Consider the following 25361-nt stretch of genomic DNA (forward strand, 5'->3'; position numbering starts at 1 on the left):
GGCTATAATAATTATACAATGGTGCATCACTTAATGTAGGGGATACATTCTAAGAGATGCATCATTAACCAATTTCATTATGTACAAGCATCATAAAGTGTATTTACACAAACTAAGATAAGCAAGATGTCACTAGACCATTCAATCTTGTGTGACCACCATTGCATATATGATTCATCTTGACCAAAATGTCATTGTGTACGCATGACAGTGTGTTTATGTGTGTACATACATATCATAAATGTATGTACATGTATAATATATACACACATATAATATTCATGCATATATACACAAACATATATACAGTACATACATACACATAAATGTATATTTTTCAAAAAGATGGCATGATAAAATATGTAGGGGCAAAATAACAAGAGGCCTAGGATTTGCTCGAAGGCAAAGTTAAGGGGAAAAGGATAGATAGAGCAAACCAGGCAAAATCCTGACAATTGCTGACTCTGGGAGATAAATAAATGAGTATTCATTGTACTATTTTTCTACTTTTAGATTTGTTTGGAAATTTTTGTAATAAAAATAAATTTTGCCAAAGGGCATAATTTGAGTAAATGAAAACATCCAAAATATTTCTAATTGGGTGAAGATTCAGTATAACAAATATACATATTCTACCCAGATTAGTCTACATGGTCAATGAAAACCCAACCCAAATGCCACTTTGGTTTTTAAAATTCTGCATTTTGATTCAAAAGTTTATCTGAAAGAAAACAATGTGAAAAATATTTAAAAAGTAAAATGCTAACAGTGAAGGAAATCTGGGGACTTGACTAATGGTAAATTGGACTTTGGGCCCTGATTTATGCATTTCTATGTCTATGGGCTTTGTCATGTAATTAGCAGTTCTTCTCTGGACTTTTCCCTCTTGTTTTGGGCTTACTTTGGCTAATGTGGCATTAGTAGAAGTAACAAATGCAAGGGATTGCATGTGCTTTCATAGCAGAGCATGCATTTTTACAATTCTGCTATCACCATAAGAAAAACATATCTTAAAAGGCCCATTGGTCCAAGGATTGGGCATCTCTGTAGGTATGCGGAGAGAGGTAGAGTCTCCCATTTGAATGAAGCAGAATTGACAGCCAGGCTGTCCAGATTAGCTCAACTCCAGGTCCCAAGAATAAATGCTCATCACTGATTTCTGTTTCTTTTTTCAAATTGAGGAGTACTATGACAATGGCTAACTGAAATGAAGCTATAATTAAAACTGATATTGGCATGCCACAGCAATATACAAATGCATAAATGGAGCTAGATGAGCATTAGATATTACTATATGATAAAGATGCATTTAAAACCAACATGTAATGATATATCTGATCAGAATGTGGTTTTGGCCACTGGCTCTCCATGTGAGAAATTTCATTAAGATCTCTTTCTCCCATCACACAGGAAATTTACTGATAGAATTAAGACCTGCATGTGTGTCTTTTCCTGCCAATTTCAACTCACCTAGCATGTCCCAGATAAGAAAAGGTACAGAAACACAACCTCAATAAATACATGAAAAGATGTTCACTTCGCTAATAATGACAGATCTACAAACTAAAATAGCTATGAAATAACTATGATTTCTCACCCTGTTGGCAAATATCAAAACAAATGTTAACACCTAATACCAATGAGAGTGTGAAGAAATACTTTATATATTGTGACCATATTATGAAGTAGTAAAGACTTTTTAAAGGGCAATTTGGTAGTATCTATGCAAATTTAAAATGTGAATTCCCTTTGACCAAGCACTGGTATTTCTAAGTATCTACTTTACAGAAGCACATTTGTATGAAATGCCTGTAATATTCAATGGAGCGTGGTATGCTATGGTGAAAACGACTGTAAATAAAACGTTGTAAATAAAGTCTAAATCATTATAAACCTAAATAGTTTTCAATAAAATGCTAAATTAATTATGATACAACCATCCCAAGCAGTCATTTCAAAAGAATATGTATGTATTAATAAAGAAAATGTTCTAAGACGTATTGTATGAGAAATCACAGAGCAACATGTATAACCAAATCTCATTTGCAGTTAAAAAATCCAAATACTTCAGGTGTATATATGAGCACTAATATGTGACATCACAGCAAAGTATCTGGAACATGTGTACAAAGTTGGTTTTGCCTTGGAATTCTCTAGGATTGGAAGGTTGGTAAAAGTGGAAATTTAACTTTTTATCATATATATTTCTACATGTGTATGTATTTGACAAGGACACTGTATTTAAATAATTGTCAATTTAAAATGAAAATGATTCAAGAATACACTAAATAGATGGAAATACACCAAAATTTTCACAGTCAGTGCTATACTTGGAATTTTACATGTCCCCCAAAGGCCAATGTGTTTAAGAGTTGGTCCCCCACATGGTGCTGCTATTGGGAGGGGTGGAACCTTTAAGAGGTGGGGCCTAGTGGAAGGAAGTTAGGTCATAGGGGTATTAGGGACATTGGGTCCCCAGCCCCTTCCTGTCTCCTTCTTTGCTTCCTGGTCACCGTGAGGTGAACAGTTTTCTCTGCCATGGCTCCCACCGTGATGTACTGTGCCACCACAGGTCCAAAGCAACAGGGCCCAGTGACCATGGACTAAAATCTCTGAAACTGATCCAAATAAACCTTTCTTCCTTTTAAAGTGATGATCTCAGGTGTGGTTTTTAGAGTAATGGAAAGCTGACTAAAACAGTGGGTGCCTCTGAGTTCTTCTTATGCTTTCATTGTTTCTAATTACTTTTTATAAGACTTTCATCATTAGAAAAAGTTATTTTAGAAATGCATTTGCATTTAAGTGAAGCAATCTTTTTTTAAAATTCATTTTTATTGTAAACAAATGGACAATCTTTTAATAAGATGTTAACAAGTCCAACTTTTATGGATTCATTTTTCTTTAAATCTTCTAGGACTCTGCTCTTTCTTTACGAATGTGCTTATGACACATCATGGTATCAATGTAACTTTTCCTCCTTCATTAAGTCTTCCTGGACCTTCCTCACTACAGACCAAATTAAACCTTGTTCCTTAGCTCCCTAAGGATGTTGGGGTAACACTCATCCCATGGCATGGAGATGGTTGTTTCATCATTATTTATCAAACAAGCTTGTGGTTCATCTTTACCATGTACCAGAAATTCTGACATGTTATATAAAAATAAATTACTTCACTAAAGCTTATAAAGTTCCTATGAGAAAACCATTACTTTGTCCCCATTTTATAGCTAAGGGACCTGAGGCAGAGACAAGTCAAGAGACTTTCTCAAGGCCACACTGCTAGTGAGAGGTGAAGCCAGAATTTGATGGATTGCCCCTCATTCAGGCCATGGAACCAACCAGGTCACCACATCCCCTGCACCCACCACAGAGGTAGCAACACACCGGCTACACGGAAGGAAGTCAGTAAATGCTTGATACAAGAATGAGAGATGGCGAGGACGCCAGGTGCTTAGAGACTGAGAGAGAAGTCCAAGAAAATGAAGGATTTACCTTTGGGTTTTGGGTTATTATTGATGGGAAGTCATAAATCTGAAAAGTTCGAATAGGAAGGAGTAGTGTGACTCCATGCTCAGCCACCCTTTTTCCTCTAGCAGCTGAATTAAATCTTAGCTCACACCGGCAGGCATGATCATGAATCCTCAACGAGGCAAGGAAGCCAAATGGGAAGCCTCAATTTTAATTTTAAATTTATGTATGATTTTAAAATAAGATTGAAGGTGGAAAAAAGTGCTTTCTTTCCCCTGGTTTTATTCAGATCTGTCACTTTAAAATATAGTTGTCCAGAGCAAAGTAAAAAAAAAAAAATTTATATCACTATGGAAACTCCAAAAAAAAAATTCCCTGTGTTTGAAAGGCTAATAAAAATAGGAAAACGTAATCATTTGCCTCTGGAGATTTTTTGCTATTGGTGTTTTGGTATTGTTTTTGTTTGTTTTAAAATTCTGGGTTGGTTTCAGATTAGGTAGTGGGGTTTTGCCAGTTCCAAGGACAACTGGTTTCCCACTCAGTAAAATGAATAGGAAAACTAACAAATAACTCAATGTTCTAGAAGCCCAGCAATGTGGTCTATTCATGGTAGGTGTGTGTGTTTGTGTGTGTGTGTGTGTGTGTTGTATGTTTGCTTGTGTGCAAGTGTGGGGAGTCTGGGAACTTTACTTCTCAAATACTTGAGGACCAGGAGGAGAATTTTGGATTAAGGGAGTGGTATCACTGTGGACTATGACGAATTTTGGTTTCTAAGTAACATTTGGCAAACAACCATCACTATAATAAAATTCAAGAGGAAAACAGATTACACAGGGCCCCATCGAAGGTGACACAATGTCTCCATCCACTTCCCCAGAACAGCACTTCCACCAGAGCAGACCTTCAAAGTGCCTGGTAAATAACCCCCTTTCCAGGGTGACTAACAATTTGCACGAGGCAAGTAGTAAAGAATGATGATCTCATTTATTTTACTGTTCCTCTGGTGGGAATAGTGAGGTAGTTAAAAAAGAGAAAATTGTGGGCTGCAAAATTTTAGGACTCACTTATAAGGCTGATTTCGGGCACCCTTGGAAATTACCAGTGGCTTCCCCACCTAGAGAAATAAGAATTTATAACAAACACGTAAAGATGAATGCCGAGCCTATTGATTTTAGTGTCTGTAGGGCCTCTTTGGGAGAAGGGGGGCCGTTCATCACGGCATGAGCTGAGAAATTCCTTTTGCTATTTACATGCTCTTTGAAAGTTAAAGCAAGTCCTGTTTCTGACATCATTAGACTCATACCTGGCAAGCAAGAGCTCTGGGATCAAACTGTGGTGCCAGGAAGGCCAACGTGGGGGTGCATTTCTGAGAGACGAACCGCTCACATCAGCATTTGGTTAATGGTTCGGCCTCTTCGAAGGCAAACTGTGGCATCTTCTAGAGAAGGGCAAGGGCGTTGGGCATCACTTGCCTCCCCTCTGTGTAAAAGCCAGGGATCACCAAGGAAAGAGGGAGGACCTGTGTCAGGAGCCTGGACCCCCTCCTGGAGGGAGTGGTCTCACCTGCAGAGCAAATGCAACTGCAGCTTGGTGTCATCATGATGGATTTTTCCACCTCCACGTAAATCAGAAGGGGTGGCAACTTCCAGCAGACTGTGAGTGCTGTAGGCATATCAGGGAAAACTTCCTGTCTGTGAGGGTTGTGAAACACCGGAGCCTATTAAGGAATGTCATTTCCAGAGTGTGCTTTTTGTTCTGGAAGGTTCCAAAGCCACTGCCTTCCTGGCATGGTGATACAGTCACTCCAGAGGACTTGCCTTTGTTCCTGTTAGTTCCAGAATGTGATGAGTCCAAGAGTCACAGGCAAGCGGTTCCCCAACAGCTCAGAGCCTGTGCATGACTTGCAGGCACGTTACGTGACATGATAGCGTTCACATAGACCGAGAAGTTTATTCGAGGTGTGCTAATTTGCTGGTTTTGCTGGTTAAGGACTTTTTAGTTTAGATATCTTCAGAAGACAGACTATTATTCATGAAGCAATTCTACAAAGAAAATGTCAGAACTTCTTTACTTAGCACATATTCTCTAAGGGACCTGTGCCCTGGCTGGCATGCTTTAATTTCTTCTCTTTTTTTTTCAGAGAAAATTTTTGTTTGATCTTATAGCTATCAACCTGGTCTTCATTTGTTTTTATTTAGTTATTTATTTTTGAGGGCAGGACTTTCCAATGTGGATAGATCACCATAGAAGTTGCTCAGCTAGCCATACATTTCTTATTTCTTTTGCTACACGAGGCCAGATACCAATGACTTTTGTTTTAAGAATAAAAGAGCTTGCTCTGATGGAGTCAGGATACCCAAGTTTATGTACCAATTTGTTTCCTACTTTTCTGTATGACCTTGAAAAGTTGATGTGACCTCACTGAGCCTGTTTTCTTTCTTGAAATATGAGCTTACTAATACATTCCTGGCCTCTTGGTGGTTATCAGTCCAGTTCAGCAAACATTCATCAAGCACTAACTCCATGCTAGGCACTGTACAAGGCTGAATGAGATAAGGGCTATGTTTTCCAAAACACACAAGCTAGAGGATAAGCTATGAGCATACTTCAAAGAGTATGAAAACTTCTACATAGAATGGTAAGTCACACAAATTAGTAGATGAGTGTGATTCTGCATTAGACCCTTCTGATCCCACTCCTTCCAGAAACATCTTATTAATAGCTTTGTACCTGGATCCTGGGTCTGAAAAAAACATTTACTGTGAGCTTTCTAGGGTTCCTTTAGATTGCAGTGCCACACTGGATGATACTTACTTGGTAGAAAAAGGATGAATGAGACTCTAAGTGATTCAGTATCCCTCTCTTTTCCATGGGGGACAAGGCCCACAGTGGATGCCTAAACCTTGGATAGCACCATATTTTCTTCCTGTGTGCCCTGCAGCATTACTACATAGTACCAGGGTTAACCTGTCTTTCCATATTTCATGCCCTAGCACCTCCTTTGCATCACTACTCTGGTATTTTGGGACCATTATTAAATAAAATAAGGGTTACTGTAACCAAACTACTGCAATACAATGACAGTCAATTGATAACTGAGGTACTACTAAGTAACCAAATGTAGGTAGCATATACAGTGTGGATACTCTGGACAAAGTAAGGATTCATGCTCAGGGCAGCATGGAACTGTTTGGTGTGAAATTTCATCAGGCTGCTCATAATGGCATGCAACTTAAAACTTACAGAATTGTTTATTTCTGGATTATTTCATTTAATATTTTTGGACCTCAGTTGACCTTGGGAAACAAACCTCAGCATTCAAAACTATGGATAAGGAGAGACTACTGTTTAAATCATTTAATTAAACAGAAGTCTTGAATAAATAAAGGATTAAATTTTTACATAAGCTATAAAATTCAGTTAACTATTTGATTATTATTGATCACATGCTCTTTTCTAGAGGCTGGGGAGGGTACAAAGATGAACTACTGACTGTTCTTTCCCTGCTCCCAACTAGGTCAGAGGCCTCTGGTTTATGTTCTTGTTGTGTCCTGATTTATTTTAGTACCTTTTACAATTGTAATTAGATTTTTATGTAGCTCACTTGTAAAATCCTTGTTAGCAGCTCTATCAGGATAAAATTGTGCCTGTCTTTCTCCCTGCCATATCCCTGGTGCTATATTAAGCACTGACTCTTAATAGTTGTGAATGAATAAGGAATACTGTTGTGCTTTGCATGGATAATTGTGCTGTCAGGGTCGTGGGGGAGATACACATCGATATGTGGATTGATGGATGAGGGACCCCAGTGTAAGGGTATGATTGCTGGCCTGGTCTCAAGGGCCTCCAAGAGAGGTCATTCTTCCTCTGAGAATACAAGTCCTGGGAAATTATGCTGTATTGAAAAGTCTAAAAGACCATATATAATTACAAATCAAACAACCTAAGGATGAATTTAATAAGAAAATGCAAGCTGGTCATATTTCTCAACTCTCTATTAGAAACATTTAAGATATTGAAAACTTATTTATTTCTTCACACTGAACAAAATTGATTTCTTTCTTTAAAATAAAATGCAAAAAATTATGCTGAATAAACAAGTTAGAAATACTAAATCCTAACTTGATGTGAGATGCTAACTGAGAAATCTACAAACACATCACCAAACACACTGTATGTTTTTGACGTTTTTCAAGATGTAAGGTCTGAGATTTACCACTTAAGTGTGAAGGATAGGGTAGGGTGAACTTGGAAAGTATGAACTCAGAGCTACTGAATTGATGCAGCAAACATTTATTGAACATCTAGCATGTACCAGGGACTGTGCTAGATACTAGGGATAAAAAGTTGAACGAGGTAGATGGTGGGGAGACCCATAAAGATAACTGATACCCACTCAAACATAACTGGTCTCCCCTAGAGTGCTAGGCAAAGTCAACAGAAATCTACATCCTTCAGAACCCACTACCTAGAAGTAATTCCAGACGATCAAATGGAAACACTTGACATTTAAATGACAAAATACATTCAGAGCTCCCAGGTGGTCCGAAGAACAAGAGGAATTCACAATAAACGCCTCACTCACTCCTGCTGCCGTTGTGGGAACAGTTCTGTCCCCAACACCCTGGAGAAGGGTCCCCTCATAGAATGCACCCGAAGCCTGGTGAGCACTATTAACTTAAAGACTAAGCAATAATTCTCCCTGCATCCACTCTGTCCTCACCAGGGTGGTATTGCTATTGATCTCCATTAATGATTTAGTGATTAAGGAGGATAAACTGCCTATGAATGCAAAGCAGGCTGAAGGGCCCCCAGGAATGAGCTGAACATTCTTTATCTGTAAGTGCCGTATGTGCTGGCGTAACTTTCAACCCCGTGCCTGCTACCACTTGGACCTTGATAGCATCTTGCTCCTCCTGACTCTCTGTTGACGACTTTTGAGAACTGTTTCCCTTTTCTTTACATTTTCCACCTGGGCAATGGTCCCACTGCCTCTTCAAACCACTTTCCGGTTACTCAATGGGTCCCTTGTTATGCATAAGCAGAAAATAGTGGTGATTCCTGGGCAGCGGTGTGTTTGGCTGTGTTTGTGGGGATCATCACTCAGACCTTCTCTTTGGGGTTATGCTTTGGGTGCTAGGCTGGAAATTCACACAAGGAGTAAAATAAGATGAATTCTTTCTCTCTTTTCATAAATATTCCTTGAGAGATATCAGCATACATTAAGATAAGGAGATTAAAAACTTCTTTCTTAAAATCTGGGCACCAGACATTTTCTGGAGGGAATTGTCTAAAACAAGTGTAGTCCCCAAAAGCATGATTACTGAAGGAGTCCAAACAACAAAAATAATAATAAAAAAGAAGCTCAATGAACCCTTTTGCATTGCTTCTGGGAGAGAATTAGGGTGAAGTTTGGAGAATAAGGAACATCAGTATGGAGAGAGAGAAGTGGTAAGGTTGAGAGAGACCAGGATTAACTTGAAGAAGAGGTATTGAATTTTAAGAGGAGTAAATTGTACCCTCCTGTGTTTTGTCATTATTATTTTGTGATTATTATGTAACCAGCAATTCTCTAAGTGGGGCTCCAGTAACATCAGGGAACTGGATGGAAATGCAAATTCTCAGGCCTGAGTCCAGATCTATTCAATCTAAGGGTGCTGCATGGAAATCTGTCTTAGCAAATCCTACAGGTGATTCTGGTGTCCTCCAGCTTTGAGAACCACTGAGAAAATCTTCCCACCTCTTACCTTCATGTCCAATTGCAATTAAGGTCTGGCCATTCCTGGGTATTTTGTGGAACAGTTTGGTTGTTGCCTATGACATTGATAGTGAAGAAGAATAGAGTATCTTACTGGGGACTTTCTGGCTTTTTCCAGCAGCGAGGGGAAAGAATTCCTAGAGGCAGGGTCAGCCCCAGGGACAGATATAACCCAGGAATTTGCAGAAGTGTTTAGACTGCCACAGGTCAAGGAATTATGTTCATTTTCCCCGTGTTCTGGGGAGCAGGGAGGCCCACGGGTTGTGCTTCTGTAATAAGCTCAGCTTCCACTCTCTTCTCCATCAAGTCTCCTGCATTCCCTCTCTGCTGCTTCTTCTCAAGAAATGACTTGGCTTTACCCTTCACTGAGAGAAAGAGAATCACAAAAGGGCAGCCACCTCAGGCTTCCTCCACTGAACTTAGGAAATCTTCGCCCTCTCCTACTGTGCCCCTTCCTTAAGGAAGGGTGGAGGGACCACCTCTTCACCTGTTCCCGAATGCCGTCTGCTCCAGGAACTCACTTCTGAAAGCAGTGTTTTTCAGTCTTGACCTCAACCATCACCTGAAGAGTTTTTGAAAATCCCAGAAGCCCAGGCTGTGCTTCAGACCAAGTATGTCACTACGTCAGCATGTGGCAGGAGGACTGAGGCAGAAGTAGGTCTTAAAGTTCCCCAGGTGATCCTGATGTGCAGCCAAGGCTGCGAACCACTGCATCTCTCTGACCAGTAAACTCTTTCCTTCCATCATCATAAAATCACATTTAACTCTCTCCTGTCTTTAAAACATTCTTCTTTGACCTTCACCTCAACACTGAGGCTGTGCAGAAGGTCTTCATGAAGGAGGTGGTGATACCTCCATCACACCTTCTCACTCCCATTTATGCTGCGGTCCATGCCCAGCTCTGTCTCACTGAGTCAGAGGAACGTTCCTTTCAAGATTGCCAGTGACACCCATATTTCCACAAAATATGTCCACTTTCTTTTCTTATTCTATTCAACCAAACAGCGGCATTTGACAGGTAATCGCTATCTGCTTCAATCAGTTGATAAATCTGCTCTGCGGTCTTTTGATTTCCTTGTACCTCACTGACTCTTCCTTCTCAACTTCCTTTGCTGACTTCTCCTCTGTCTTGGCTCTCATAGCCCGTGATACTGAGTCCATTTTTGGTTATTCTTGATCATGATGGTGCCCATATTTGCATGACTAGCTCAGCGATCTCCTTGGACTTCTACATTCACTTATTCAACCCTATTTGGCATCTTCACTTGTATGTCCCATTAATACCACTGAAGTTAACATTTTCCAATTTTAGTTTCATGCCTAGATGATTCTCTCAATTCCCCCTGAGTCTTCCTAGCTCTGAAAATGGCTCTACTGTCAAATCAGTTGGCCAAACCAGACATCTGAAGTTATTATCAACTCATCTCTCTTTACCTTTCATCTTTAATTCCTCTGTAATTTCTGTTCCAAGTCCAGTTCATCCCCTTCCCATCTTCACTGCCACCACCATAGCCCAGTCTTATCATAGTCTTGGTCTTGAACCACAGCTTCCAAATTGTTCTCTTTGGTATAAGTCTCACCTTCCTCCAATCCTTTCTCTGCACAGAAATACCAAGGGAGGTCCCTCTACTGTAATACAACCTCTAGGGCAGGGACCAAATTACCTCTGGGTCAATGCAACTTTCTGAATAGAAAGTTTCTGGAAGCTGCCTACCATGGATATGACTGAAGGTCAAGGTCAAACCATTACTTTTTTTTTTGTTTTTGTTTTTGTTTTTGTATCAGGGATTGAAGATAGGGTTGCCACTGAACCTGAGCCAAATCCCCAGAACTTCTGTTATATTTTATTTTGAGATAGGGTCTCACTAAGTTGCTTAGAGTCTTGCTAAGTTGCTGAGGCTGGCTTTGAACCTGCAATCCTCCTGCCTCAGCCTCCTGAGCCTCTGGGATTACAGGTGTGTGCCAGTGCACCTGACCCAAAGCAGTTATTAGATAATTGAAGAATATTAAACTATATCACTCCTGAATGGTCTTCCTGTAAAATTAATATATCAAGCAACATGACTAAGGCTTTCATCTCAAGAGGAGTGGCCACATAAGTTGAAAAGCATATAGACTCAAATCCCACTTTACATAAATGATGTATTCCAGAAAAGCTGTAAAAAAACTAAAGTTTGTGATAAATCACATCTTTCCTTAAATACCCTCGAGTGTTGGACATGAAGGCAGTGACTTACTTTTTTGTGATGCAAACCAAGTCAATAAAAACTCCTAAGTTATTTATTTCATAAGTATGGATTCTTAAAATACAATTTTCTTGGAATAAGTTGTCTTTCTCATCATTGCCAATTCCTGTCCTGGACTCCTGAATGCTGGTGTTCCTGAGGGCTTGATATTATCTCTCTTTTCTTCCTTTATCTATGTTTTCTTACTAGATGCAGATAACTCCCAAATACACTGTCTGGTTCTCCTCTTCAGATTCACACAAATCTACTCCCCTTCTGTGTAAATAGTACCAATCATCTGCAAAATGCCTTGTACCTGGTTGATACCATTAATAAAAATAGGAGTTCACCTTTGAACATTACATGGCCCAGATAATATATCCAGCTAGCATCAGTTTTGAGTATCAGTCTTATACACAGACTGGAGTTCTGCGTAGAAGATGGTGAGGGTGGATGAGTCGGGGTATAGGGTTAGCTCAATGCCATCTTGCAACACTATCAGAATAGCTCATTCATAGGGCAGTAGGATTGGGTTTATGTTCTACATCAGTAGAAAACATTGCCCGCTAATCTATACCTAATTCAGATCAATCTTGATCCAAATGAAACTTTCTCAAACAAGGAGAATATCATGCTAAATGAAATAAGCCAGCCCCCCAAAGCCAAAGGCTGAATGTTCTCTCTAACATGTGAATACCAATCCACAACAAGGAAGGGTGGGGAGGGGAAGAACAGAAGTCCATTGGATTAGACAAAGGGACTGAAGAGAAAGAGGGGTATAGGTAAGACAGTAGAATTAATGAGACATAACTTCCTAGCCTTGTATTTGAATACATGACCAGGGTTACTCTGTATCATGTACAACCATAAGAATAGGATCCTAATTAGAATAAGTCATACTCCATGTATGTATAATGGCCAAAATACATTCTACTGTCCTGTATATCTGAAAAGAACAAATAAAAATTAAAAAAAAAAAATTAAAACCCCAAATCAGCAATAATATTACTCCTTTTTGGAAAATATTGGAGCCCAATGCATATAAGGTAGGATGTTATAAAAAGTCTCCTGCTCTAAGATTTGTTTCATTTCCTTATTGCTGAAGATTTAAAAGTAGACCTTCCCCATCGATGTCACATCTGCTCTGTCAGCCCCACACCAGGTGTGGGAGCAGCAGGGAGGCATGGGAGGGCAGAGATGGGGCAGGGGAGAGCATCCTGTGTGTGACTTGGGCTTTAAATTGAATTGTTAGAGAAACTGTTGAATTTGATGGAGTTTATTTGAATGTAACTAGTTTAAGCTTCTGCAGCAGACAGTAAGGAAGAATCAAAATAGCATTAGAGATTGAATAGAAGTATATTAAAATACAGCTACATGTTTGTACCTACAGGGTTATGATTTGCAAAATGTGTACCCACTGTGCATATGAATGAGTTTGTGGGATCCCCTAGACTTTCTGTTGTTGAATTCGGGAGATGAAGAAGTTAGTTCCACTATGGACATGGTTGACTTTCATTCTACGTTTTGAAGACAAAGTCATGGATTCTACTAGTTTTGAAAGTCAAGTTTAATAAGCCATTTCATTTACAGAAATAGTATCCAGAGGTCAAGTACAACTAACTGTACGTTGTATCATTGACATATCGCTCCACAATGAACTCTGCAACGTTAAGCAGTTTTCAATTAATTCTTAGAATAAATGTGTCAGCAGCAATACCTTTAATACAGTTTCCATTCTCACGAATACGGAGAACAAGTTTAGTCTTTCTCTTTTAAACATGAACAACAGTGTATGTAGGAAAGGGACATGTCCTCTAGAATAATTCTGCAACCTCCCCAAAGAAGATCCATTGGAAATATGTGACTTTTTTTTTTTTTTTTTTTTTTTTAATAAGAAAAAGAAACATTTGCTTCTTACCTTCGCACCAAGGATTGAAAAGCATGTACGTGTCGGTCTCCGGGTTTCTGCGGGTTCGCAGTATGCCATAGGGGGTCCAGATAGCCACGTACATGCGGAATTTACCCACAATGCACTCGGGGGAGGACTGGATGGACAGCCGGACAGACCTGTCCTCGTTCATGATGACCTTGGCTCCCCACTTTCCTTTCTGCAGCTCTGACACGACAGGCACTGGGATGTAGGTCCCCTTGTTCTCCTGAGGGTAACGACCTGCGAGAAGACAAGAAGGAGTGTGGAGCCGAGTTCACAAACCATGTTCTCACTTCGGGGCTCAAGGAGGGAAACGCTCCATTAGGGCTTGAAATGGTGAAGCTTAGGTTTGAATTTCATTTCTGCTACCAACAAGCATGATGGTGTCACAGGGCTGGGGCCTTCCGAGAAACTGAGGCAGCAAGAAGACTCCCTTCAAACCCTGATTCTGCGACCAAGTCAGGAAGATTGCAGACAAGGCGCTCAGAGTGACAGGAGTGAGTTTATTGAAGAGATAGGAAAATTGAAAGGGACACTCTCAAGGGAGAGCCTGGGTCCTCTCAGAGAGGAGAGGGACAGTGTGCCTCGCCTGCGCTTCAGTTTTATTGGGGATCCCAGAGAAGTTTCCAGAGAGTCCTGCCCAGGTTCCCCTCTCTTGACTGACAACAAGATGAAACAGACTTTCAAGTCCCCACTCACATGACAACTCTAGTCATGCTGACCGGTTCTCATTGAGTTCTTAACCACACGTTCTTACAGATTTTATGGTTAGGAGGAGCTATCCTCATCTCCCAGAGTTTCAGGATCTGGTCACAAAAGTCCCCTGGGTTCCTCCCATGCCCATTGTCTTGGACCTGCATCTCTCCTGCACTTAACAGGTTGTTTGCCAAGGAATGTGACATTTCCTGTCCACTGAGGCAGGGCTGCAGCTAAATTGCTTCTTATAAAAGAAAGCATGTGGGGGTCAGTACAATGAGCCCATTTTACAGAATTATTCTTTTAACCCCATGTCCCCATGGTCCTCATCCATCTGTTCCCTAACAATAGTAGCTAGTTTTCTTAATTTCTTTGAATCTCAGATTTATTATATCTATTTAGAAAAGGACAAAGAGACTTGAGACTTTTTTGGTGTCTTAGTCAATTTTCTGTTGCTTAATAATACAATACCACGGACTCGCTGATTTACAAAGAAAAGAGGTTAGTGTGGCCCACCGTTCTGGTCTAAGGTCAAGGCCTTCTTACTGTCAGAGACCTGAGATGGGTCAGAGCATCACGTGGTGAGACACACGACATGAGCTTTACTCAAACTATCGCAGTGGTCAGAGAGTGGATTCATACTAGTTGTAGAAAAAATAATTTGGATGCAAACCCAAAGGTTATAGGGGACCTTGGGATTATCAATTCCCTGAAATTCTATCCTCTAAAAAGTTTCAATTGTCTATTTAGTAGAAATACTGTTAAGACACAACAGTATTTTAGGGCCCATAAAGCTTTTGTTCATTCTGAGTATAATTTCCTTATTTGTTATGATATTGCCTATAATAGGAATATGCTGGTAGTTTGTCCATATGTAACCATTTTTATACTTATTTTTATATATTGGTTTCCAATCGCATTAATGACTTAGGTTTATGTCATGGGCAAAGGTTAAGATTTCAGACTTCTGATAAATGCAGACTTCTGGGTTTCAGTCTTAGCTTGACTACTTCTTACCCTTGCAACTTCTGGAAAATTAATTGACCATTACAAATCCCCATTTTCTTCTCTTTATGTTCTTCAGTAAATAAGGACAATAACACTACCCACCTCACAGAAAGGCAAAGTAAAATAACAATGCAAATGCTTTGCATGTAATTTCACAAACATAACATAATATAAATTTTTAGCTGTTATTTCAATAAAAGATTAAACATCAGGTCATTTCATCATACTTCCAGGATCATCCTATTTTACATATAAGCTATCTCAAAGTCAATCTTTGCCGCCATTTTGGAATTCTTAGTTCATGGTTTTAATCTTTTTTTTAAAGAAAGGGTTTATTTTTTAATTTTTTTTTAAGTTGTCAATGGACCTTTATTTTATTTATTTATATGTGAGAACTGAACCCAGTTCCTCACACCTGCTGGGCAAGCACTCTACAACCCCAGCCCTCATTGTCTTAATCTTAAAATTCAATTTTATCAATGGTTTTTCTGAACTGTGTATAGAAAGTCAACCTCACAGCACTTTTTGACTCATTAGCTTATAGTTTCATTTGCAGCCTCATTTGCAGGAATGGTCAAATCCATTGCTATTTTAAAATGGAGCAAATCTTTCATTAGCAAACTTTTTCAAAATGTAATAGATTAAATCCCCTTGGAAAAAGATACAAATCAGACAAGTCTGCAAATTATTTTGGTTGTAAGCAGAAACTTCAAGAGCAAACTTACTTGCTTTCAATTGTTTTACATAACACCTACATAGCACTCCACAAATAAATAATACTTCATTTTAGTACTCATTATTGAGGTCTTTAAGGGATTCTTCGGTAGGCATATTGTCACAGGAAGCGAATTCTTAGGAGGTAGTCATATAAGTTACTATGGTGCAATTCTGTAAGGATGATTAATTTTAATGAAAACAATGATTTATACAGTACAAACCAGGGAGAAAGATTATAACCCCAGTGCTTTGCTATGTGTTAGGGGTAGCAGTTATTCACCACTTAGAATGAATTTCACAGATACCCATCATAAATCTGATGATTTTTGCCATGGTACCACAGGATCCAAGAAGTGCTCTTGGGGATAGATGGGGCTCAGCCTCCAAGAAGTCCCTACATAAACCCACCTACCAGAACATGTTTATTCCAAAGGCAACTCTTTCCACCCTTTTCCAGTTTATCCTCCTCTTTGTGTATGCTCAGACGCAGGCACGTGGTTGATCTTTTCCCCAGAGGCCCTGTTGCTCCCTGGAGCCCCCCTCACTGTTGAAGTGTAAACATTACAGCAATCTTGTCAGATCAATGGGACCCATAATTCAATTACTGTGGTGCTCCCAGCAGCTGATGCCTCTACACACCGATTTGGATTTGGAGTGTACGATATTAAAAAAAAAATGACACAAGTTTAGTGAAAATCAACTTTAAAATATGAAATCTAATAATGACACACTTCGATTTTCTTAAAAAATACAAAATGAAAGGAAGTTTAAGCATAGCAAAGAACTAGGAGACTGTACCTGAAAATACTCTTTGTACTTGAGATGTGCTCAACCTGAGCTTCATCTCTGTCCTCACATTCACTTTATTTGAGAATATTGAAAGAACAGACACAATTACTGGTTTTCTGTACAGTTTGATTATACCTTATCTGAAATGCTTCCAATCAGGTTTTGTTTGTTGTTGTTATTGTTGCTTAATTTTGCATATACACAAAGATAGATTAGAGATGGAACCCAAGTCTAGCACAAAACTCATTTACGTTTCCTACCTACCTACTGTAAACACACAGACTAAAGGTAATTCTATGCAATATTTTTAATATATTTTTGCATGCAACAAAGTTTCATGGTATAAAATTTTCTACCTGTGGTCTCATATCAGTTCTTAAATAGATTTGGCATTTGGAGAATTTTGGATCTGGGAGCATTTTGGATTTTTACATTAAAGTTGTACTCCACATATGTATAATATGTCAAAAAAAATTCTACTATCATGGATAACTAGTAAGAATAAGTAAAGAATATAAAAAGATGCTCAACCTGTCGAATCATGACTTCAAAGACTCACACTAAATTTTACCTGTGAAATTCATGTTACACCAAAATAGTGAAACAAAACACATACTGTCATTGAATCCAGTTATAATGCAACTGAAAGACTGGTTTGAACATTTTTAATTTATGCAGTGATATTTTCTATTATCTGCTAGATATTATTCTAAGTTCTAAGGATACAACAGGAGCAAAACAGACCAACATGTCCATGACGGCTTACAGTCCACAGGGAAAAAAACAAGAAACTAAGACAAGGAATCATTTAAAAATTTGTTGCAGATGGTGCAATTGGTATGGAGTGGAACATTGGAACGCAGACTGTCTGACTTGAGGGTCTGGAAGTTTAACTACTAAGCTCTAAGACTGTCATTTGTGTTGAAAATGTTTTGGAGTTGGTGAGAACCATGTCAACCTTCTACCACCACCACAGTTAACTCTTGGTGCAGCTTGGGGCAAATCACTTAATTGTCTGAACTTCTACTTCCTTAACTCTTTGCAGTTTACTTCCAGAAAGGGAAAGAAAATAAATTTCATAATGAAAGCTTTATGCCTGGTCTATAGCAAGTGCTAACTAGGGGCATCTGTTGTTTGTGTTTTAAACTTAGCAGTTACTGGAAAGTAAAGGCAGGAGGAAGAATAACATTTCCCCCTCTGGTTCTGAAACTGAAGAAATGTGTGTCTCAGGGAAAACTGGCTACTCTTGTTGAGAGAAGTATTCTGAGCAGTGGGAAAGCAATTCAACCTTCTAGCACTTAGAGGTGACATTGGGCAAAGCATTCTTCTTCTGTCAACTAAAACTCCATCCACTCTGTCAAATGGAGATGAAAGTGGTGATATTTGATGGGAGCACCTAGTAAAGGGACATGATTATTCCTTCCCCATTTCTCTTAGGCTTTCTGATTCCTCTCACTCATCTTTTCTCTGCACCAGCTGTGGGAAGCCAGGGTGGGTGCATTGACTGCCAACAGACTGTGGAAACTAAATCTACTTTCAAAGACCAGTTTATCTCAGATTCAAAAATCTTGAGCTGGTGATGCATGCCTTAATCCCAGCAACTCGGGAGGCTGAGGAGGGAGGCTAAGTCAGCCTCAGCAACTTAGTGAGGCCCTAAGCAACTTAAACCCCGTCTCAAAATAAAAAGGACTAGGCATGTGACTCAGTGAAAAAGTGCCCCTGGGTTAAAGCCCCAATACCCTTCCCCAATAAATAAATGAATGAATAAATAAATAAAATCTTGGGTTGACTGATTTCTCTGTTAGGTAAGAAAGTTGTATAGGAAAGAAAGAAAGAGAGAGAGAGAGAGAGGAATAAGAAAAAAGAACAAAGAAAGAAAGAGAAGAGAATAAGATAATGTCATTCAATATTATCTTAAAAAGCCTAAGTTATTCCAGAATCACCATGGAAGAGTCACCTGGAACCTGTCATCCAATTGTAATTTCAATTTTTTGAGTCATCCATGATCACCTTAATCATCAATCATTCCTTAGAGGAGAGCTCAGCAAACTACGACCCAGAGACCAGTTGTAGCTTGCTAGACTGTTGTATAAGTAAAGTTTTATTGGAACGCAGTTACATTCATTTGTTTGTGTAGTACTGTGCTATAATAGCAGATTCGAGTAATTGTGACGGAGGACATATGGTCTGCATGGCCTAAAATATTTACTATCTGAACCTTACAGTGTAAGTTTTTCTACCTCTGCCTTAGAGGATATTCTATTTTATTTATTTAAAGGATGATTTATTATAGATACCTACTGTGTAAAACTTGGGTCTAACAACAAAATACCAAAACTTAGTTTTTCTTTCTAAAGAGAAATATATTACTAAACTAACAACAAACACCTGCATCATTATTAAGACAACATTTCGTTTTCTTACAGTTAAATTCCTCACAATCTCAGAGACTCTTGAGGAGGAATCCTTATAGATTTTTACTATTCACAGTTGAAATGCTCAAACTTGAGACCCTAAAAATTCTTGTTAGTGCCAAGATTGACAAGAATGAAGGGTTGCCTCTTGGGGTCCTAATGCAAACTCAGTGAGAAATTTTAGACGGGAAACTGAGGCTCAGTGAGGGTGTCACATGCATGATGTCACATAACTGAGCAGAGCTAGAGACAGGGATTGGACCACAGTCTGCCTTCATGGGGTCAGGCGGTGGATACTGGAAGGAAATAGAGAAAATGCAGGAAGCCACCAGAAGATAAAAGTTGGAAATCTGAAGAAATATGAGACAAAGGACAGTGAGAAGATTCTCCGTGAGCAAATGGATGTCCAGGTCAGAAGTATGGAAGTGGTAAGTGAATGGGCAATGAGAACAGACCTGCAGATAGCAACTTGTGTACAGGTCTCCAGGCTAAGGTAGAGGCGAACTGGAAGATTTCTAAAGTATTATCAGTCACTGAAGGACAGAAGGAGAAGATTGAACAACGCTGTCAATATGGTGAGACCATGTGGACACAATCAGAATAGGGAAGCAAATCAAGAACATCTCCATGAATCCCAAAGGGAGAAAAAGGAACCCCTATTTGCAGACCTTTTCATATTCACTGTTTGGAAAAGCTGATTATTAATGTGAGATCCGACATGTCAATAGCACCTCGGGGTCTTGTTGGTGGATCCGTTACACCATGTTTAATTCTGAGTGTAATGATTTCAGGGCTGTCAAGCACTGGGGAAGAATTTTCCATGATTGAATTGTGAGTGAGGAAGTTGTGACAGAGTAGTATTTCATTTTGCTAAATAGCCCTTCTTACCCCCAGGAGCTAGCGTGTTTTAGAGATCACGATCAGACCGCACTTGCAACTCTCATTCGTCAACATCCATGGCTGCCCATCAGCTAATCCAAGCCCAATCTGAATGTGGAGCACGGCCCTACATAGGCAACCACTGTGTGTGTGTTTGTTAAAAGTAAATAATGCCTGGAAAGACCTTTTTTTCCCCCAAATTGTGCAACTTTGCTATTGAAGAACAATTAGAGCAAGAAAAAAGAAAAGCAGAAAATGTAATGTCTCAGAAAGGATTCTCGTTTTGTTTCTAGCAATGTAGTCTTTGCAACTGGACTACTAAACATGAAAAGAGATGATAATTACTGACTGCATTCTTTCACACTTACAATTGCTACCATATCCTCAAGTGATCTAGAAATTAACATACGCTCTTAGTGCAAATGCTGGTTTTAATTTGTTCACTATTTTTAAGGCCAGAAAACTACTTTTTGAAGGCAAATTTTGCTTGAACCACACACCTATATTCAGATGCCTCTTTGTCCTTTTAGTGAGGGACTCACTCTACTGACACTTAAATCTGAGAATACAGAGGTCATCCACCTTAATGTCAGCACTGCCCCCACCACCAGTGTGGGACTGGAAGAAGGGGATGAGAATATTTAAAATTTTTAAGATGTTGTTCTTTTCTAACGGTGGCTAACTGATCTTGAGCTTTGTGGTGGCTTCTTCATATTTGTGTCATTCATGGGATAGTAGACAAGAAAAATCAATCTGCGGGCCTGATGTGGTCAGTCCTATGTAACCTTGGGAAGAATTTGCTTTCAATCATTTATTTCACAGTCTGGAGAACCCATTGCCTGTAAAACTCTGCAAAGGTACTACCCAATGGAGGGATTTATTATCTTTTTAAAAATGAATTATTTTGTCACTTTGGACTAATTGACATTAAAAATATCATATCCTAGGTGGTGATTAGGACCCAGGCCATCTTGGGAAGGTCATTGATTATCATAGAGTGTGGTCAGTATGGTTGAATATTGTTGGTAATAGTACGGCTCCAATGCCAGCTTGCTTGTTACTGGAACTTGGAAGAACATCAAGGATGTTCTACTCAGCCTCAAGGGGGGTGGGTACCAGTGACGGAAGACTCACCTGTCAATCGCTGATTCCTGAAGGAAGAAGTTGGTACCTCAAGACACACACATTTGCCTCATCTCTTGGGCATGCCATCTGTAATTCTGTTTTGATATGTTATACTTGGTAATAGTAAAATTTTGGCCATGTGAGCTTCAATTAATCAACAGAAAAGGCCAAGCAAAATCTTTGCTCCTTCGTTACTCCTTAAATATTTTTCCTATTAATTTGATCTCAATACCTATTCTTCTATATCTGTACAGGTCTCATGGAATGTCATGATTCTTAGTATTGAGTAGATGCCCAGTAAATGTCAAGGGGACTGAACTGAGCTCTGCGAATGTCAAGCCCCACTAAGAACATCGGAGACCTTCGCAGCTCTGGATTGAGATGCCTGCACAGCAAGCGGATGGTCCATTCCAAACTCTCTTCACCAGAAACAAAAATTTCTCCCTCTCAACTTTTTCCTCTAGGACTTGGTTTTCATTCAGACCTAAATGTGTTCCGTGCTGAGCTCTGATCCTAATGGCAGACGCCCTTTAATAGAGCATCCTCGTAAGTGCATTGTTTCCAAGGAACACAGAGATACATCACGTCGTCTCCAGCTGGAAAGGTAAATTTCATGATGTTAATTCATTTTTCCGCTTGATTCGTTTGTTTTTCCCAAGACGCACCTCGCATGTTGAAAATAATCAATCTATTTCCAAATGGGCCCTTCAAGTACCACGGTGACAGCATGATGCATGCCACAGAGCTGGAAGCAGAACACAGTAGCCTTGTAAAGGGACACGGATTGCGTTGCAACAGACATTCTCAGTGTGGGATGGGGGTGTGCGGGCACCAGGACTGGTTATGTCTCTGGTAGATTTTAGAAACACCAGGTTACCAACTATAAAAACAAAACAACAGCCCTAGAAAAGAAGCTACCAGAAATGCCCAGAAGTCATTGAAGATGACAACTAAGAGAAACACAAATGTTCAAAACAAGTCATCTCATGAAGGCTCAGGAACCTGCCCCTCCCATTTCACACTGTCCTATTGGGACATTATGTATATATTTCTTGATGTTTCCTAAAGAAAGAAAGCTTCTTGGCTATGTTTATTTTGACTCCAGAAAACTAGGGAAGGTGGGGAAGAGTCTTGAGGAGAGGGATTGAGTTTTGTTTAACTTTGTATACCCAGTGGCTTGAATGATGCTTGGAACATAGTAGGTGCTCCATAAATGTTTGGTAAATGGTAGCTAAGTATTCCTATTTAATTAACCTGTATTATGTATATGAAAGGGGAGTTCCCGTGATATTTCCATACCTGCAGACAGCACGTGTGGATCATGATCATCCACCCTTCTTCCAGTCTTGCTGTGCCCCCTCCAGCTTCCCCTCGGACCCTTCCCACTCCCTAGTAATCACGGATCTAATTTCAGTCTAATTTTTTGTTTTTAATTTCACATATGAAAGAGAACATATGGTACTTGTTTTTTTGTGTGTGTGTCTGGCGTGTTTTGCTTAACTTCACAGGTCCATCCATTTTGCTGCAAATGACAGGATTTTATTCTTTTTTATGGCTGACTAATACTCCATTGCTTACATGTTCTATATGTTGTGTCCATTCATTGGTTGATGGGCACCTACACTGATTCCATATCTTAGAAGCCAAGTGCTGTTTAAAGTGCCTTGCCTAGTTTAATATTTCCTAAGTTAGTCAAAACCTTTTTTAAAGTAAGGTGTAATGTTTCACAACGTGCATGGAACCAGCACCGTGCTAAGCTTTTTGAGTGATTCAGAAAAACTGATAAAGCTTCTGCCTGATGCGGATCATATGATTCCCAGCTTTAAACAGTACACAATCCAGACAGTGGACCAAGGCCATGATCTGGATATGGGAAAACCCTGGCCCAGAAGACAAAGGAAAGAACATGAGATGAAATTCGAAGGAGAATTTCCTCTTCAGAACTTCTTATTCCTGTGAAGTAAGACCATAGCGCTCCTTCAAAACGTGCACACATTTACCATGTGCTCACACTGTGCCGGGCTTTTGCTGGGACTGCCAGTCACAAGGAACACCATGGAGGCCCAGAAGAGGAAGTGGCTACTGGTGTCTCTGGAAGACTGAGAAACCTTATCAGAGAAAATAGTTGGGGGATATAATCCTAGAGGAGGACAAGGTGGGAATGAGTCTTCCCAGCAGAGGACAAGGTGACAGTGTGGTCATAAAGGCGATGCAGAGCGAGCAACTCAGGATATCTGTGGCAGAAGCAGCTGACTGGGGCAGGTAAGAGCCACAGGGACCTTGGCCCTGTGCAGAGGGTTTGGGCTGTGTCCTGAGAGAGCCTGCAAAGCACTGAGAAGCCTTCAAAGGCCCAAGGAGATTGCATTTCAGGAAGACCACTGTCCGCTCGATGGAAATGGATGGGCTGAGAGGGGACCAGGGGGCCAAGTCAGGGAGCTGCTGAATGCACAGTCGAGGTGCAAAGGTGATTTTAGAGTAATCCCAACCAGCTCTGGAGGAAAGGTGAGGTGAAGGCAAGCAGCACAGAAGCAAGAAGTAGAAGCAGCAGGAGCTTCATCAGTATGAGATGTTGGTACTGAGTCAGCGGACAGAGCCAGGTCACCCCAGGTCACCGCCTCAGCGTGCTGAGCACTCCTGCAGATGTTGGCTTTACAGCCACAAACAAAACAGTCATCACCCTAATTCTAAAAATTGTCACTGAGCTGCAAGTCTCAATGAATCTGCCATGTTGTAAGGAGGCCACTCCAAAAATTGGGGCAAAGCAGACTGACCCCCATGGAAAGCTAGTTTTCCTGGAAACTCCCTCAAGCACACACATGCAGCCTCATTTGAGAGTAAATGGAATATTTTTAGTCTTTAAGAAAAAATAATCAGTAGAGAAGTTCTACAATTTAAAGTTGGTTGCAGAACGTAACACTGCTGTAGCCTGGCCCGGTTCTTAAGGAATGGGAAGGACAAGAGTCACAGGACTTGAATGTGAGTTCCCCGTTGCTCACGTGGGGATAGCAATTGCCACTGGTGCTCAGGATCTGTGCCTGTCTGCTGGCTGACGGCTCCAGATGGGTTGCCTGCACTCCCAGAATCCTCTGCTCAGTTCCACAGGAAGCCATGTTCTCAGGCTCCTTTCCTCTCTGGATCCAGGCAGGTTTGGCCAATGGGAGGCTCTGGAATCCGGGGAAGGGGTGCAGCAGGGCCTGTCTCCCTCTGATCGTTAAGTGAGAGGCTGAGTCTCCTCCATGCCTCCCAGGGCTCACCACCAGCTGGCCCTGCCGTAAGGTGCCCGCTCCTGCTGCTGGCTTCTGGGTTCTGACAAGACCTCTTCCATGCGCCTCTAAGTCTAGGCATGGTGGCAGATTCCTCCTGCCACTAATTCCTGGACTGCCTCAAAGTGTCACCTGTTTGTGACCTCTGACCCGTGTTCCCTTGATGAAACTTTCGTTGCCTATAAAATCTGGAACATTCTCTGTTTCCTACTCGGGGTCCCCCTTGCCATGTGTGAGGCATTGGATTAAGCTGTATGCTGGCTCTCAGTAGTCATGTCCATTTTATATACAGGGAAACTGAGGTTCCAAGAACTTCAATAGCCAGCTCTAGACTACCAGATTTTAGGACAAGAATTTGAACCCAGGTCTGTTTGAACCAGAGCTGTGATTTGGGGAAGCGAATGCATCTCTCAGTCTATTTTCCAACTATCAAAGGGCCATTATAAAAGGTGACAATTGATATAATGTATGGGAAGGTCATTTCATCAAGCACACCAGGTATTATGACTCTCATTATTACATAGCATCTAGTGGTCATATCAGCACAGAAAACTCACCAAGTCCTTTTTGTTTTTAAAACTATTTCTGAGCATTAGCATGTGAGTAGTAAAGAAGGCGGCTGTTGATTTCTATGATTCAGGGATTTATTTGGTCAACAGTTTATTTATTGGGTAGCATGTCAATGCCAGCCACTGTTCTAGGCACTAGTAAATAAATCGACGCAGGTAAAGTTCATGGAGTGTGCAGTTTAGTTGGTGTGAAGAGACAATACAGAAATAAAGGTGCGCTATGTCGAAAGGAGATAAGCACCTAGTAAGAGAGACTTACTAGGACAAAGCAGCATGGGTGTGGCCGTGCTAAGTGGACCAGAACACAGAGCATTTGAGCAGAGATGTGAGAAAAGTGAAAAACTGAGCCCGGCAAACGCTGGGGAAAATAGCATCATAAGTGCAAAGGCTTGAGGATGGTGGAGCTTGGAACACTTAATGACCCTGGAGCAGAAGGAACTCTGGGAGATGAAGTCAGAGAGAGCGAGGAGATCCAGCACCACCTTGGAGGCCATTGTCTGGACTTTGGACTTTCCTCTG

General features: G+C 40.3%; 1 protein-coding gene across 2 annotated transcripts in view; it reads right to left on the reverse strand.

Moving 5' to 3' along the window:
* The window catches only part of F13a1 (coagulation factor XIII A chain), a 176579-nt gene that overhangs the window by 108828 nt on the left and 42390 nt on the right, over positions 1 to 25361 (reverse strand). For both annotated transcript variants that reach the window (XM_047559683.1, XM_047559684.1), the window contains exon 4: positions 13371 to 13622. In XM_047559683.1, coding sequence (XP_047415639.1) covers positions 13371 to 13622 — 252 coding nt within the window. The remainder of the gene's footprint in view (positions 1 to 13370; positions 13623 to 25361) is intronic.

Source organism: Sciurus carolinensis, chromosome 7, assembly GCF_902686445.1.
Source record: "Sciurus carolinensis chromosome 7, mSciCar1.2, whole genome shotgun sequence".
In the NCBI taxonomy this organism is placed as follows: Eukaryota; Metazoa; Chordata; class Mammalia; order Rodentia; family Sciuridae; genus Sciurus; species Sciurus carolinensis.